Below are 16925 nucleotides of genomic sequence, written 5' to 3'. Positions count from 1 at the left end.
GTAAAGCTGACAAATAATTGATAGACTCATTTTTAAAAGCATAGTCATCTTACACAAATGATATGATGTAATATGTGCTCCTCTTATTATTGCATACCTGCTAATACAATGTTATTTCGAAAAAGCATAAAATTTTCATATGAAATACATTTTACAAAATTACAACAAGTTTTACACAGAAATTTTACCCTTGTCGATTTGAAGGATTGCATGTTGACTGAGTTTACTGCTTAGGATTAAACATTTGAATGTCAATTCTATTCATTGTATTTGAAGATAAAGATCAAACCTTTGTTTTAAATCTGAACATGAGGTTTTGGCACTGGTAACTGGTAAACTGTATAAAAGACCTGAATATGATTTCTGAAATACCGCCGGAGTTATATATCTTGACTTGAGTGGAAACTTGATCATTCCACAAGCTTGCTCACTATGTAGGCGCCATAGTCTCTGGCATTGTCCTTTAAGATTTGTATTGCTTTTGACATAGTTGATTAAACACAGATATAAATTAGTATTATAGTGAATGTCGGTGCTGTACTATTCACCATTGTAACAAACAGAATGTTTTTTTATCCCCTGCCCAACGAAGTTGGCGGAGGATATACAAATGGGTTCCGTCCGTCCGTCCGTCCGTCCGTACGAATGGTTTCCGGAGCATAACTCTAAAACCAGTTGAGATATTTCCACGAAACTTCATACACACATTGGTCTTATGGTCTAGTAGTGCCTTTTGCTATTTTTAGGTTTTTATTTTTTGCTTTTTTTCCGTAACCATGGAAACATTGCTGAAAATATCATATTTTTGTACCAGTTCGTTCGTTTCCGGAGCATAACTCTAAAACCAGCAGAGATATTTCCACGAAACTTCATAGACACATTGGTCTTATGGTCTAGTAGTGCCTTTTGCTATTTCAAGGTTTTCACTTTTTGTACTTTTTTCTGTAACCATGGAAACATTGCTGAAAATGGCAGATTTTTGTGTAAGAATCGTTTCTGGAGCACAACTCTAAAACCAGCAAAGATATTTCCATGAAACTTCATAGACACATTGTTCTTATGGTCTAGTAGTGCCTTTTGCTATTTTTAGGTTTTCACTTTTTGTGCTTTTTTCTGTAACCATAGAAATATTGCTGAAAATATATTTTTGTAGCAGGTTCATTTCCGGAGCATAACTCTAAAACCAGCAGAGATATTTCCACGAAACTTCATAGACACATTCTTTTTATGATCTAGTAGTACCTTTTGCTATTCAGCAAGCTACCCTGGTACAAGGAGAAATAGTTTCAAAACGGGATGATATAATACATATGCTGTAATTCCAAAACTTTTTCTCAACTGGTTCATTCAGTAGCTCATCAGGCTGCACCAGTTTGGGAAATTGGTTGTTTCTTCACTATCCTCCTTTTTCATCTAGTCAAGCCTAGCACTGTGACACAGGCACACACACGCCTTCTATGCAGTCCGCTTACTCTCTCGAGGAAAAGTGAGAAACATTATCATTCTATATCCTTCTCCAATTTGTTTTTCATTATTATCTACCTCAATTTAGTGCGAATCGATATGTCATGGAGAAGGATATATATTTTTTGGATAGGTTAATGGTAGCTGAGTACCCCTTTCGCCAAATGTAATGTTGTAATTATTATATTGGATTGTTTTTCATTGTTTATGATATTGTGTTGTTGTAGTTAATAAACTTAGTTCATTTTCTATATACCTCTGTCAACTGTTATTTGTTCAGTTTAAAGTCTAATATAAATGTCAAGGCTGTATACCTGATTCAACAATTGCAGCCCCGCTCTACTTGAATTATACTCCATCTTTCTTTAGCTCAACTTCCTTTTTCCTGGTTTTTTTCATATACATAAGTCTCCACAATCAAACTAACTTCAGATTTGATATCTCCATTGGCAGGGGATCTGAATGACTATGTCCTTGTTTAAATATTTATGAACAAACGACTCAAAAGCAAAATGTACTGTACAAAACTAATAACATTTATTCAAAACTTACATTTTGGGCTGAGGGGATATAACAGCTGTGGTGTTGACTCTCCAGCAAATGACCCGGCCTACAGATACTTAGACTTAATATCTATTCTATTCTTAATTAATAGTTATGTGATTGTAGCTAGTGTGAAAATGTGTAAGCCAAGCCATGTACTGAAGAGAGTCAATTGTATAAGATTATAAGATAAACAAATTCTTGGGGGACTTACGAATTACAAATGATGTAAAATGCCCCATAACAAAAGGAATATTTTGCTGCAGAGCGGGGTGCCTAAACCCTAACTCCCATAATGGAAGGGGGAAGGTAACGATTTGTCCATGCTCGGAAACAGCTGGCAAGTGTTTACTCACTTAAACGCCTTATTGAATTTTGAAACACAACTGTCATAAACCCTTGCATCACCTGAAATGGTCGTGTGGTGGGGTGGTGGCGGTGAAGAATTACTTGGCGCCAATCTTGTCTATCTATACTGAAGAAAACTGCTGAAGAGACTGACCAGTCACGTGACCGTACTGACCAATCGCCGCACATCTGACTGGTCACTGTACATGTTGTACTATTTATAACTATACTACCCATGCTGTATATGTGTATATAGTATGTAGACTAGCTTAGCTGACAGTGAATAGCTCAGACTAGATCGTCTCTGTTCATAAACGGCATTTATGTATAAATACATAAATTTTGATTTATGAACAAACGACTCAAAAGCAAAATGTACTGTACAAAACTAATAACATTTATTCAAAACTTACATTTTGGGCTGAGGGGATATAACAGCTGTGGTGTTGACTCTCCAGCAAATGACCCGGCCTACAGATACTTAGACTTAATATCTATTCTATTCTTAATTAATAGTTATGTGATTGTAGCTAGTGTGAAAATGTGTAAGCCAAGCCATGTACTGAAGAGAGTCAATTGTATAAGATTATAAGATAAACAAATTCTTGGGGGACTTACGAATTACAAATGATGTAAAATGCCCAAATTGAAGATGTTCCGCAGCTGAAATACCCCCAAGAAATTACATAAGATTTAAATAGCTCGGTTACATATATATGTATGGTACGTACGTACCTGATAATTTTACATTAACAACATTCTTTAACATATATACATACAAACAAATTTAACTACCTATTGTACCACAGTGACCAAAACAGGTGATGCATGATGCTGATACAGATTAACAAATTATGTGACAAGAAAATATAAAAAGGTGTATAGAACAAAATGTGACAAGAATTATTTACAGTACATACCTGCAATAAAATTAATGATACATTTGGCACTGAGGTTATAATTACAACTAGACACTATTGAAGGCTGACAACTGCAGTTGCCAAAGACAAAGGAGAGGGTTGAATGGCAACTGGGGTAGCCACTAGACACTGGGGGAATACTGGCAACTGCGGTTACCACTAGACATTATTTAAGGGCTGGCAACTGCGGTTACCACTAGACACTATAAAGGACTGGCAACTGCGGTTACCACTAGACACTATCAAAGACTGGCAACTGCGGTTACCACTAGGCACTATACAAGACTGGCAACTGCGGTTACCGTTAGACACTATCAAAGACTGGCAACTGTGGTTACCACTAGACTAACAAATGGCTGGCAACTGCGGTTACCACTAAACAAAATTAAAGACTGGCAACTGCAGTTACCACTAGACACTATCCAAGCACTGGCAACTGCGGTTACCACTAGACACTATAAAGGACTGGCAACTGCGGTTACCGCTAGACTTTAAAGGGCTGGCAACTGCGGTTACCACTAGACGCTATTTAAGACTGGCAACTGCGGTTACCACTAGACACTAAAAAGGACTGGCAACTGCGGTTACCGCTAGACTATTAAAGGGCTGGCAACTGCGGTTACCACTAGACGCTATTTAAGACTGGCAACTGCGGTTACCACTAGGCACTATACAAGACTGGCAACTGTGGTTACCATTAGACACTATCAAAGACTGGCAACTGTGGTTACCACTAGACTAACAAAGGGCTGGCAACTGCGGTTACCACTAGACACTATAAAGGACTGGCAACTGCGGTTACCGCTAGACTATTAAAGGGCTGGCAACTGCGGTTACCACTAGACGCTATTTAAGACTGGCAACTGCGGTTACCACTAGGCACTATACAAGACTGGCAACTGCGGTTACCATTAGACACTATCAAAGACTGGCAACTGTGGTTACCACTAGACTAACAATGGGTTGGCAACTGCGGTTACCACTATATACTACCAAAGGGCTGGCAACTGCGGCTACCACTAGACGCTACTGAAGGACTGGCAACTGCGGTTACCACTAGCTATAGACTATTGAGGTTACAATAACTATCAGGGCTGTGGTTACCGTTTGGATCCTAGAAAATGGCTGGCAACAGAGGTTACCACCAGAGACTATCAGAAGGCTGGCAGCTGCTGTCCACCCTAAGCACTATCAGAGGGCTGGCAACTGCGGTTACCACTATACTATACACTAAACTAGGAAAGAGTTGGTAACTGCGTGTGGTTACCGCTAAACACTCACAAAGGGGCTGACAACTGCCGTTACCACTAATTAAAACACATATAAAAACTGCTTGTAACTGAATATTAACACATGGCACTATCAACAAATGGCAACTGCGGTTACCACTAAACACATATAAAAACTGTTTGATATAAAAACTGCTTGTAACTGAATATTAAACACTATCAACAAAGTTGTGACTAAGATCGAGGCTTAACTTTATACCAGTGTAGCTCACATGCAACAAAACATAACCTATGTAGCTATTTACACATTTGTCTACCATAATTGCACAAGCTTCTAGATTGAGAAGTATAACATAATATCAATCCAGCATGGTTTTAGCCATGGCAGATTGGGCTTTTCCCAAAGTTTCTCGCGGTGTACGGATATATCTACAATAAGTATCACTTGACCAACGTCCTAGAGTCTTTATCAAGTGATCCTGCACATGGTTGGAAGCTGCTGAGGTAGCTGCCCCTATGCGAAATGAATGGCCATTGTATAGTTCTGAATCGAAACCTATCGCTGATAGAGACTCTTTCACATAACCTATAAAGACTGATCGAGTAAGTGCTACACCAAGAGATGTAACAAAGAGGGGCAGATCAGAATTATTCTCTGTTTTACAGCGCACATTAAGGTACTTTGTCATACTATCGTGTGGACACACCTTTTTCTTAGTTTTAAACAAACACACATTTACACCTTTCCGAAATGGATCAGTTTTTGAAGACTTTAAGTGTAAGTTAATATACTCTTCTTGAACATCAATATCACCTAAACATAAATTAAGTTTAGCATCAAATTTTCTTGTACATGTAAATTCTCCACAACGAAGGAATCCAAAAAATGCTATAGTACACACAGTTTCCAACAGTAGATCTGTATATGCATCGAAAAAACCTGCTCTCCATTTAGCACACAACTGGCCAAGAATGTCTGCCGTAATTGGTAACCTAGTTTTAGTTGTGCATCCTTGAACTCTTTTAACGCCGTTAAGCACTGCTGTAAGACGCGGAGATAAATGTGAGCTGTATAACCACTGCGGACCTTCAGTAAACTGTAAGCACATATGCTTGATGCCACATATGTACAGTTTGATAGTAGCATGACTTAATTTCAAGTTCTTATAACAGTAAGCTACAAATAACACTAGTAGTTCCTCAGTGACTGGTGGAGCTTGATGAGGTAATACTAAAGCCACGAAACCTTGCAGCAACAAGAAACTGACGTAGGTTCTGAACCCGGTTTCGTAAGCAGCTTTTGTACTCTGTGCCACCGAGCTGTCCCACAGAGTACGTGCTACATTGTCGAGTTCCAAAACACTTCCTCCATGTGTGGGACTGTGTGTGGTGCCCTGTCCGCACCAGGGGCGAGTCTCCTGAACCGTTCCATCTGCAAACGAGACAAGGCATCAGCAATGTCATTTTTAACACCAGGTATATGTTTAGCTAAGATGGTAAAATTGTTCTGGGCTGCACATAAAGTCAGTCTCCGCATTAATGGCATCATGTTCAGGGCTTTAGATCTACCTTTATTGATAATTTCAACAGTAGCTATATTGTCACACCAAAACAACACTTGTTTCCTCTCCCAATATTGACCCCACAGGATACATGCTACTACTATAGGATATAGTTCTCGGAATGCTATAGACACAGAATTGTTTTTTGCTTGTTTGTGTTTGCCTACGATTTTTAGTTTGACAGGCCACTCGGAAGAAAACCACTTTCCTCTAAAGAATCCACCGAATCCTAACGTTGCAGAGGCATCTGTATAAAGTTCCATATCGGTCGCTGAAGATATACTAGAATCGCGGAATAGAGAGATTCCATTCCAATGTGCGAGGAAATAAATCCACATTTGAATATCTTGTCGACATTGGGAATTCAGTTTAACCTTGTGTCTCAAGGATTTCACTGTTGTAGACAGAGAAATTAGGTACGAGATAAACGACTTGCCAACCGGTATGACACGCGACGCGCGAAATTTAGATGGCCTAGTAACTGTAACAGTTCTAACTTTGTAAGTGTCTTTTGTCCCTGGAATACTTTCAACATCTCTACTAAACGCTCCAACTTATTGGTGGGCAATCTAGCTTCCATTTTATTGGAGTCCAATATAATGCCTAAGTATTCTACTACACAGCAAGGTCCTTCTGTTTTATGAGGAGCTATCGGAATGTTTAAACTTTGAAATATGTGTATTAAAGCTTCCATGGTACGCACTCCATCGAGCTGTGGCGAATTGATGGTTATAAAGTCATCCAAGAGATGCAGAATATTTCCCAACTTGTAGTTTTCCTTTGCTATCCAGCATATTGCTAACGACAAATTATCAAAAATTTTGGGGCTAGACCTACATCCAAAAGCAAGACGTTTGTAATAATAATACTGATTGTCCCATTTCACACAAAAAAGATGCCATTGTGACGGATGAATCGGAATCAGTTTGAACGCGTCTGAAATATCAGTTTTACACATCACTGCCCCGGGTCCTATGTTTTTAATAACATTAATAGCGTCATCAATCTTGACATAAGAAAGAGAACACTCCTCCTTGTTAATGAGCTCGTTAACACTTGGGTTTAGTTCATCCTCATGGGGAGCAGACAAATCTACTATGAGCCGTTTTTTGCCAGAGTATTTACCCGTTGCTAGGCCTATGGGACTGACTCGATAGCTGTTGAACGGTGGCTGCTGGAAAGGTCCTGCCAAAAAACCTTTACTTATTTCTTTTTGAATTAATTCTGTCACGGTAGAAGCTTCCTGAATAGCTGATTTCAAATTTTTACATTCTTTAGTCTGTAATTCTAAACACGATCTTATCTTCGTATCGAAGCCTAATTCTAAACCTGAGCAGAGATAATTAACCCAATCTCTGTCTGGGTGATTAGAGAGTTCTTCTCTGAGTTTAATGACATTAATTGGAGTGGTAGCGGTTGAAGAGAGTCCAAAGTCTGTATTATTTGATTCTAACTGTTCATTACCCTCCAGTCACCGTTTCTTCTGTGGGCAAGACACTGCAGGATGGGCTCCATTCCTACATAGTTTACAGGCATGGCCGTACCGGCACGTAGCTCTGAAACATTTCCCACTATTAAAATTATTGCATAGTTCAATGCCCTCCGCGACAACTCTCGATCTGCCGTATCGATCCATATCTCCACCTCGGGGTGTGGTTGTGTGTTGATCGGTCAACACTTGATGACTACGAGACATTTGATTTTGCTGATTTCCCTGTGATGGAAATTTGGTTTGTATAGAATTACCAAGCGAGATCGGACAAAAAGGGGTTGTGTGTGTGCTTGACCCACATGCACAAGCAAACGTTTTGGCCCCTGCCATCAACATAGTTAAAAGCTGATTGTCTTTCAGGGCCCAATTAACTTTCAAATTCAAATGGTGTAATGCATATGCGCTCCTGGCCGAGAAGTTCTTGTGGTATTCGTAAAACTTTGAGCCATACAGGTTGTAAATCTCAATAATTGTCTCTTCATATCTGTCTAATTCCACCCTTCTGTTAGGGTGTCTTTCACACATCACGCGTTTATATTTGTTGAACGCCGTGATAAACTCACTTATAGTCAATGTTCTATTGAGACGTGGGTCAGTAGGGACTTTGACGTTGAACTGAACCCCCTCAGTGTGTATAACGCGATCTTTAGCCACGTCGAAGTCCGGGATTAACAACGACGCTAAATTAACGTCCCTACCCTCTACAATTTGTTTCCTAATGTTGTCGGAAATTATGTCCATAGGAGGGAGAGAATCGGGTGGTATACCGTTTGACGGCTGAGAGTACGCACCTGAATCTGAGCTGTGATGTAGATCACGTTGGCTTCCTGAGGCATCCTGAGTGCCCGACAACCTAGCCATGGCAGCATCTAACTTGTTGTTGTTGTCTGAAACATCGTGAGCAACAGTCTCTCTTTGCATCTCCCGAGTTAAGCAGCAAGTTGATCGTAGTTTGCAGCTGTTGAATCACGCCGCTGTGATTCTGCATGGGGGCCGCCATATTGTCTGCGCGCGCACTCTGTTGTTCCGGTGACTGATCATCGATTTCCGCCCTAGTTAAATCTACATTTGGCCTAAGCATGGTTTCCGGACGGACGTCGTGATCGATGTTGTTCGCGTTTGTCGATGCGATTGTTCTATTAAACCTACTGGTTCGTCGTTGATTTGTTTCATTCGCTGTATTGGCGACCACGTTTAGCGTGTTCGTCTGTGCTGGTGTTCGTCTTTGTTTCGAGTTCTCAATAAACAACACTTTTAAATTTGCTTTCGACATGGAACTTGGAGTCCAAATACCCATCTCTTCGAGTTTTTTACGTAGAATATCAACCGTCCAGTTGTTCGGATTTTCCATGTCATATGGAGTAGAAGTTTCTGTCCGTCGTCGTTTGTTTGTTCTTCTGTCCGCCATTGTTTACGATCGACCGTAGTCCCAAAGTCTTATAAATTTAGGCAATATAAGCACTTAATTTACATAGTTGCACACACTGAAAACATCCACTAAATAAACATAGGTTCTTGACACGTATTGTAAATGTTCTGGTTGAAAAAGAAGTCCACAAAACGTTAAACGTTAAAATTACGAAGATGAAGCTGAATTACTGAAGAATTACTTGCGCCAATGGTCACTGTGTCTATCTATACTGAAGAAGGAGAAACTGCTGAAGAGACTGCGAGGCCAGTCACGTGACCGTTTGACTGACCAATCGCCGCACATCTGACTGGTCAGCCACCTGTTGTATAATGTCTACTCTGATCATGCATGCATTGCATAAATATTTCCATACCAATGTTTTTACCAAGAATTTTGTTGTGAACTAATTCTCTTCATTCTACCAAGAGGCAACATGGCAGACAGTGTCATCTTTATGAAGTCAAACTATCTAAAATGTTTATTCAAATTTCCAATAAGAGAGTTTATTTTGCGGTATGTTAATTCAACTGCTCTTTATGTCAGAGGCAGACCATTCACTTGGATATAACTTGTCGGAAATTCACAAGGTTACGGAGGATTACCATGGAAACTTATTAATTTTGAATATACCGCTCTATGAAATGAAGAATATGATTGGTCCTAAAACATAATATCAAGCTTTAGTGGATTCTAAAGGAAACTACATTGAAATTCAGTGAAAACGGCAAAGTGATGAAAAGAAAGCTTAAAAATTTTGAATTTGTTCATTAGGCTTTGTGTGATTCTTGGATAAGGAATTAAACCGAAATTATTCATTTCGGAAAACGTGGATTTATGTGTTACGTGTATGTATTCAAGAAATGAGACAATTAACAGTGAAATTATTGGGAAATACATCGAAAGCATTCATTCAATATTTTCAAAGAAAGAAAGTACAGATTTCTATTTAAAATCAAAACATCATTGTAGGAATGCCTGTGCTGTCGAAAAACTAAAGAGTCTTGATTTTCAACACAAGGAATAATTTTATGCGTTGTGGTTGATGTGATTGGATTTATGCCGATGTCCACGAATCAATATATAAAACAGAAAATATGTAATGATATGTATTTATTGAAGTTTTCTATTACATTTATGTTGAATTTGATTACATCTACTTGTTATTTATTTGTCCAATTTTACAATGCTGCATGTAGTGTCACTCTCTACCTTTCGTTGTACATTAGTTTACCTGGAACTGTAGATTAGTTGAAACTAATCTACAGCTACAGGTAAACTAATCTACAGTGAAAGGTCTACTAATCTACAGACAGAACAAGTACTTGAACAATAGGCTAAATAAAGTACTGTGGACAACAAAAGATGACATCATAGCCATGTTTTAAGTGTATATAGTATGTAGACTAGCTTAGCTGACAGTGAATAGCTCAGACTAGATCGTCTCTGTCATAAACGGCATTTATGTATAAATACATAAATTTTGATTAAATTTGCGATAACATTCCTTACACATGTTGACTACTGTAAACATGTATGTATTCACGAGTGTTTAATTTCATGATTTGCATGAATAAAACTTTCACAGTATTGTTATTTAGATACACTTTCAGAGTTTTAACAACAAAAATCATACATACACAAAATATATCATGATTTGCATGAATAAAACTTTCACAGTATTGTTATTTAGATACACTTTCAGAGTTTAACAACAAAATTCATACATACACAAAATATAACACATAGGGGTTAATTTTCGCGATCAATCAACCTCGAACAAATTTCTTTGTTTACAGTATGATGAAATACAAATTTTGTTGTACAATAGTATTGCTGGATGTAAATAATAAAGGCTATAGGAGGATTTGTCTTTCATCTACAGGTTATTTCTATCTCATAAAGAATGATCGAGATCTCCTCGGGTGTACTAGACAACATTTTCTTTACTTGAAAAGTTAGTTATATTAAGTGCACATAAGAAAATGAAAAAGATATTGAATTGTTGAACTAATAAGAAAATGGAACACATATTGAAATGTTGAACTACCATTGCCATATTTTGAAAAATTGAATGTAGCCTTTTCTCCTTCGATACGGATACACACCATCAGTAAAAAAAATTCAGTAAGGTTTTCAAGGGGATTGCTGTCAGTGGCATGGTGATCCTACTTATGGAAGTATATAGTTCTTGAGTTTCAAAATGAACTCTCCTGTTTCATAGCGGAGGTCATGTATGTAAGTTACATTGGAGGCGTTCCAAGTAATGTATGGGTGCAAGCCATCTTGGTATTCTTTTGAATGCATGACTTCACATCCTGTCAGTTTTATTTCGTACTTTAGGACAAGATCTGACAACTCTACATTTTTCTTTACTGTTGTGTCTCTCTATTTGTAGAAACAATATCCAGAAGTGAAAGCAATATCCAGAAAGTGAAATCTCTGATTAGTTTCCAGCAAACCAGTTTATGCTTGATAAGTATCTTCCTGATTATCTGGTTCCCAAAAATACCTCTACAATCAAAACTTGATATAATATATGGAAAGTTGACTGATAAATTATGAAAGTTATAATTATTAGATTGAAGGGCTTTCAAAAATAGTTTTCCAAATAATACCTTGATAGTTTACATTTGTCAAATATGCTAAAATCTTAAAATGACTACTCAGAACGAAGTATCGCATATAATGAGCTTATGACATAATAGCCCTTTAAATCGCGAAGTATCCGCATATAATATTAATGGGATTAGAACTTGTATAAATTTTGCTCTGACCCATCAGACATATTAAGACTTATTGCTTGCTAGAAAGGAAGTGCTTCCATTTTTGTATAATGCAGCAGGAGGTATACCTTTTCTTACATCAAAACATATTGTGCCAGTACATTGTAGCAGGCTCTTAATAAAGAGCTTTTCAAGGTCACAGAGGTAAATCAATTGTCATCAGATATAATCTGATTTGAATACTTTTTAGTTTTAAAAAATGATATTATTATTTATACATTTTAATTACTTAACAGTCATCAATGTCGAATGACCACTTCAAATTAATAATTTTTCCTTTGTGTTTTGCAGGCTTTATTGGGTATGCCAAAGATATTCTTGAAATTGTCAGTCACAAAGCCATTGGTAACCAAGACGACGACCAGCTGTACTACACGGAAATCTTCCTGGACAAAGCCCTCCGTGTAAGTTATAGATACAAGTAGAATCAAATGTTTATATGTTATATGTGCCGTAACTGAAGACATGTGTTTTCCTCAGTTATCTATTGAAAACCAAGTTTGATGAATTAAACTGTGAAAATCATTCAAGTGGTCCGGAAAACATGTATGATGGTTTATACGTATGTATGTTTAAATGGAATCATACGCACAGAAATCACTTCACAATTGCTAATAACACCAACTAAAATATAAAATGAAAATTGTAAACCACAACTTAGCTTTATGGTCTGACCATACATACTCATTTCACTGTAGATGTAAATAGAATGACTTTTGACAGTACTCTCAAAGATCATGTTCTGCTCTTTTTTGTACTTGTAAAATAAAAATAAAAAATTCGAGTTTTAAAAATATTTATGGTCTCAAAATCTTGGTAATATTTAGTGTTGAATAAAATGTTTAAGTCTTCTTGATTCATTAATATGGGAATTATGACACATGTAACTTTAGGAGATGCTGTTTGATTTCTTCAGGATGGGGTATGCTTAAGTGGTAACTAATTATGTTAATCTTTTCAAAATCACGAGTCAATAAATTTATATAACCCTGCGCCCATCCCACTCAGTAAGTACATACTTATCAGAAGTATACATCTATCTGATATTACACCTTGATGTAATGCTGAAATGCCATACTGCACTAGCTAGGCAGTCATTGAACACAATTTTTTTCCCGAATTTAAATTATGTGTGATAAGCTTGCAGAAGATGTAGTCTGAAACCTGTGTCTATCTTTGTACAAATGATCTACATTATAAATGGTCTACATTTATTGACTCATGATTTTGAAAAGATTAACATAACTTGTAGTTATTTTATTTGATACATTACAAGGCATTTAAATCTGATTCTAGTTATCTGACTTGTTATTGTGCATCAGGCGTGAATGTCGGACAAGGTGACTAGCTGTGGTACAATCAGTCTTCCTCGTTGATTTTTCGGAAAGATTCAAGATTCTCGGAATTTTAAAATGCCAACTGTTACCGCCCCTCCCACAGCTGTTTGTACAGCAGGCCTTAGCTATCTAAGATATCTACATGTCCGACAAATGTCAACCAATTTCCATATAAACGTCAATCAGCTTGTATATCGTATACTGTACATTAATTTCGGAAGGTGTACCAGTTACATGAAATCCTGCAGAATAATTACTTAAATTGGCATGTAATTTCGCTAAGTGCAGCAGTTTGCTATACAATTTATTTAAAAAGCTTCCTTTTTTTGTTTGAGCACAGGATTTGAGTTATAACAAATTTATTGTCTATGTTCTTGTTTTCCTTCAGGAAAAATGGAGCATCAAATTGGACACAAAATCAGAAATATTTCAGAATTTGCATGGAGTTTTAGGTGAGAACTGTTTTATTTTCTTTGATGGTCTATCCAACTGTTTTCTGTTTTATTTTCTTTTAATCATTATTTTCTTTTAATCATAGTGTTTAGATATCATTAGTATACACCGCAAGCTAACCATCAATTTGTCAGTGATAATGACAAATTTGTACGAGAACAACTGACCTCAATAAATTTTACAGAACGGCCTAGAGAAGGGCTTACCTGGTATATCCGTTTCTAATGTTTACAGAAACTCTATTTTAAATGTCTAGATCAAGACAACAATATGTCAATTAAAACCCAACCTTGATACAGTGCTCAAATTCTTATTGCAGTTTTACATATAAATGTTGACAATAGAAGAATTGAGATTTTCTCTGAGTATAATGCCAAAAATCCTACTCTAAATGATCTATTCCAACATTATAATATCCACCATACACCACCCCCACCCCCCACCCCCAAATTTATTTTTCATCCACTAGCCATAATTGAAATAAGTTTTGATTTTACTCTTTGTTCATCTATAAATTTGAAAAAATGCTCACTATAGTTTTTGATTTCATACTAAGTTTGAAGTTTGGAAAATATTATTTAACCATTTTAATTCTATGTCTGTTAGAAATATAAACAGTTTTGTATTTTGCTTACAGGAAATGTAGACCTGAAGTTTGTCGGCCCCAGAAGTTATCTATACAATACAAAGACCGGCACAACCCCCATCGTTATCCACGGAAACGGCCCTATCAAGGTATATCATGATATGAGTTAAAGTTTAGCAATAGGCAGAGTCATGTTGGCGATTAACCAGCAGCTAGCTAAAAATCCTGGAAACAGCTCAAAGTACATCAATTCTAACATTATATGACCCCTTTTAATAATGCAGGTATCTGACCAATCGTCATACTGTAAACCAATATGGCAACTTAATTTCACCTTTTCAGGCCTAACAATCTTTTTACGATGATTTTAATTTGGTCTTTTCAATTTTAAAGTTCTACTGTTCATGAAGTAAAATATCTTCACTGCAATTCATTTTTCACAAGTTCTTATCGGCTACAAAATGTGTGGAAATAATTTAATTTACAGTGTATCAATAACAACATAACACCATTTTCACCATAGAAACAGACCTTTGGTATGCCAATTACAAATGTCCGAATCAGACTTTTTTAGAGATTGTATAAAAAGTATCCGATAAGTTGAGCCAGATTTTCACATTCATTACGAATGTTTTTGAACATTTCAGCCAGAGTTTAATCGGATTGCTAATTACCTTGGTGACAGTTGGACACAAAGTGTGGGGTGTAAATCATGTCAGGAAGATTACATCAGTCTCCGAGATGTCAAGGTAATTGTCAATTTTATTTGCTTATTCAGAGAACGATACATTGCCAGGCACAGTAATGCAATCTTTTTAACTGAGTTCAAGTATTTCTTGAAATGTTTTTCATTCATTTAGAATGCAATGTACTTCTGATTTTCTTTTTGCCAGTTTTAGGAAATATTTTTCCATGTACATGTGTTAAACAAATACATTCTAATATTTGATTTTATAGCCTTAGTATCTTATGTCCTAAGTACACTCAGTACTTTGATTTTACAGCACGAAGATTTCCCAACAGTACTGATTGCTGTCATGATAGAACAACCAACTCCATTCCTGAATGAGTTCCTGGGACATGTCCGAGACCAAATTTACCCAAAACAGAAGATTGACCTTTTTGTTCACAATAAGGTTAGTTAGTATTATCTTGGGTGGGAATTTTATTGTATGTACATGTACTGCTTAATATTCCTTTCATGTTTCAGCAGTTACCATATACATAAGTCATAAAACTAGCCTATCCTTGCATTTCAGTTTACTTGGTAAAACACTATAGACGTGTGTGATGTCAATATTGCGGTAACACAAAAATTTATGACCTTATTAATAACATACAACATTGAATAAATTTTCTATGTAAAGAAATTTACACACCATCCTAGATAAAATTGATTTTAGCTTATAATAACTACACAAAAAATATGTAATATCCAGGTAAAACTAATGGATAAATAGAAATTGTGGAACTTGCACTCTAAAATTAACAAAACACTTTCGTTTGATCATTGAACTTGAAACTGTGTGTTTACATAGCTGTTTTATTCCTGAACACAATCTGACCTTGATCTTTCCTATTACTAGGTGAAGCTCCATGAAGAGACCGTGTCAAACTTCTTGGAGAACGTGAAAGATGAATACCATTCCATCAACCATTTACGAGCTGAAGATCAGGTGACAGAGGTTCAGGCTCGAAACTGGGCCCTGTAAGTACATTATACATCTGGTGATCTAATTAGTTATTAACTAACTACTGTAATTAATGACTGTAAAAAAACTAAATTATCAAATATTAAACAATCAGTCGGTTAATGCTGACTTGTTATCTTGCATGTAGAGGATATGGATTGCACCTGCAGTTTCCATTTCATTATATTATACATTTACATTCTTAAATGAAAAGACTATTTAGAAAGTAGCCAGGGGTGATTCATCAATCTCTGGGTTCAAAACATGTTATTTTCTTTCTTCAGTGAGGAGTGTGCCAAAAGAAAGTGTCAGTACTTCTTCAATGTAGATTCTACGTCCCAGCTTCGTCACCACGGAGGATTACACATCCTTATTGAGACTAACAGGTATACACATGTTGTAATCATGTAATGGTGTCTAGTGGTAATGAGTAAAATTAGTAAACCCATCAAAACAGTACTCTGGTCATATTATTTACCTGTCATATTGGTGACCTATTAATTAGTTACTCGCCTGTCATATTTATCATTGAGACAACAGTAAAATTACTCATTAAAGACTTAGGATATTGAATAACTGAATAACTTTTAAGGCAAATTTCTTCTTGCCTCTGCAAGTGTTCTACACTATAGAGCCCTTCCCTTTTACTACTTTTGTTAGGGCCTACAATAAAACCTCTTTTCTTATTTTTGCTGACCATGCTCTTACAGCATGACCAATTACACAAGTTATTTCCATTTTCATTAGTTAAGATATATTGTAATCATCCACAGTACTAATTATCTGCCTGTAATGTATGATTACATGAATTCCATTGCTGTTACAGAACAGTGCTGGCGCCCATGCTGACTCGCCCATACAAACTCTGGTCGAACTGGTGGGGTGCTCTCAATAAAAATGGATTCTACGCACGCTCAGACGATTATATGGACATTGTACAAAACAATAGATTGTAAGTTAATCATCTTTTAATTTTATGCATAAATGTTTGATTTATGTTTTTTTCTCATGAATGATAAATGATAATGTATTTGTCTTTGAAGAGGCTTGATTTGATATTCATTCAATGACCTTGAAAAAGTATAGAGGTCACCTAATTCACTTTG

At 36.6% G+C, this 16925-nt stretch overlaps 1 protein-coding gene and 1 pseudogene across 1 annotated transcript in view; one reads left to right on the top strand and one right to left on the bottom strand.

Annotated features, from left to right (window-relative positions):
* Positions 1–16925, top strand: part of LOC138314695 (procollagen-lysine,2-oxoglutarate 5-dioxygenase 1-like) — a 47394-nt gene that overhangs the window by 23301 nt on the left and 7168 nt on the right. The window contains exons 5-13 of the mRNA XM_069255211.1: positions 11365–11379; positions 11989–12156; positions 13478–13541; positions 14180–14277; positions 14776–14877; positions 15133–15264; positions 15715–15836; positions 16104–16205; positions 16646–16771. Coding sequence (XP_069111312.1) covers positions 11365–11379; positions 11989–12156; positions 13478–13541; positions 14180–14277; positions 14776–14877; positions 15133–15264; positions 15715–15836; positions 16104–16205; positions 16646–16771 — 929 coding nt within the window. The remainder of the gene's footprint in view (positions 1–11364; positions 11380–11988; positions 12157–13477; positions 13542–14179; positions 14278–14775; positions 14878–15132; positions 15265–15714; positions 15837–16103; positions 16206–16645; positions 16772–16925) is intronic.
* LOC138318774 (uncharacterized) lies at positions 1980–9121 on the bottom strand (annotated as a pseudogene).

The sequence above is a fragment of the Argopecten irradians genome, chromosome 1 (assembly GCF_041381155.1).
Source record: "Argopecten irradians isolate NY chromosome 1, Ai_NY, whole genome shotgun sequence".
Lineage (NCBI taxonomy): Eukaryota > Metazoa > Mollusca > Bivalvia > Pectinida > Pectinidae > Argopecten > Argopecten irradians.
This window is presented reverse-complemented; position numbering and strand designations above follow the sequence as displayed.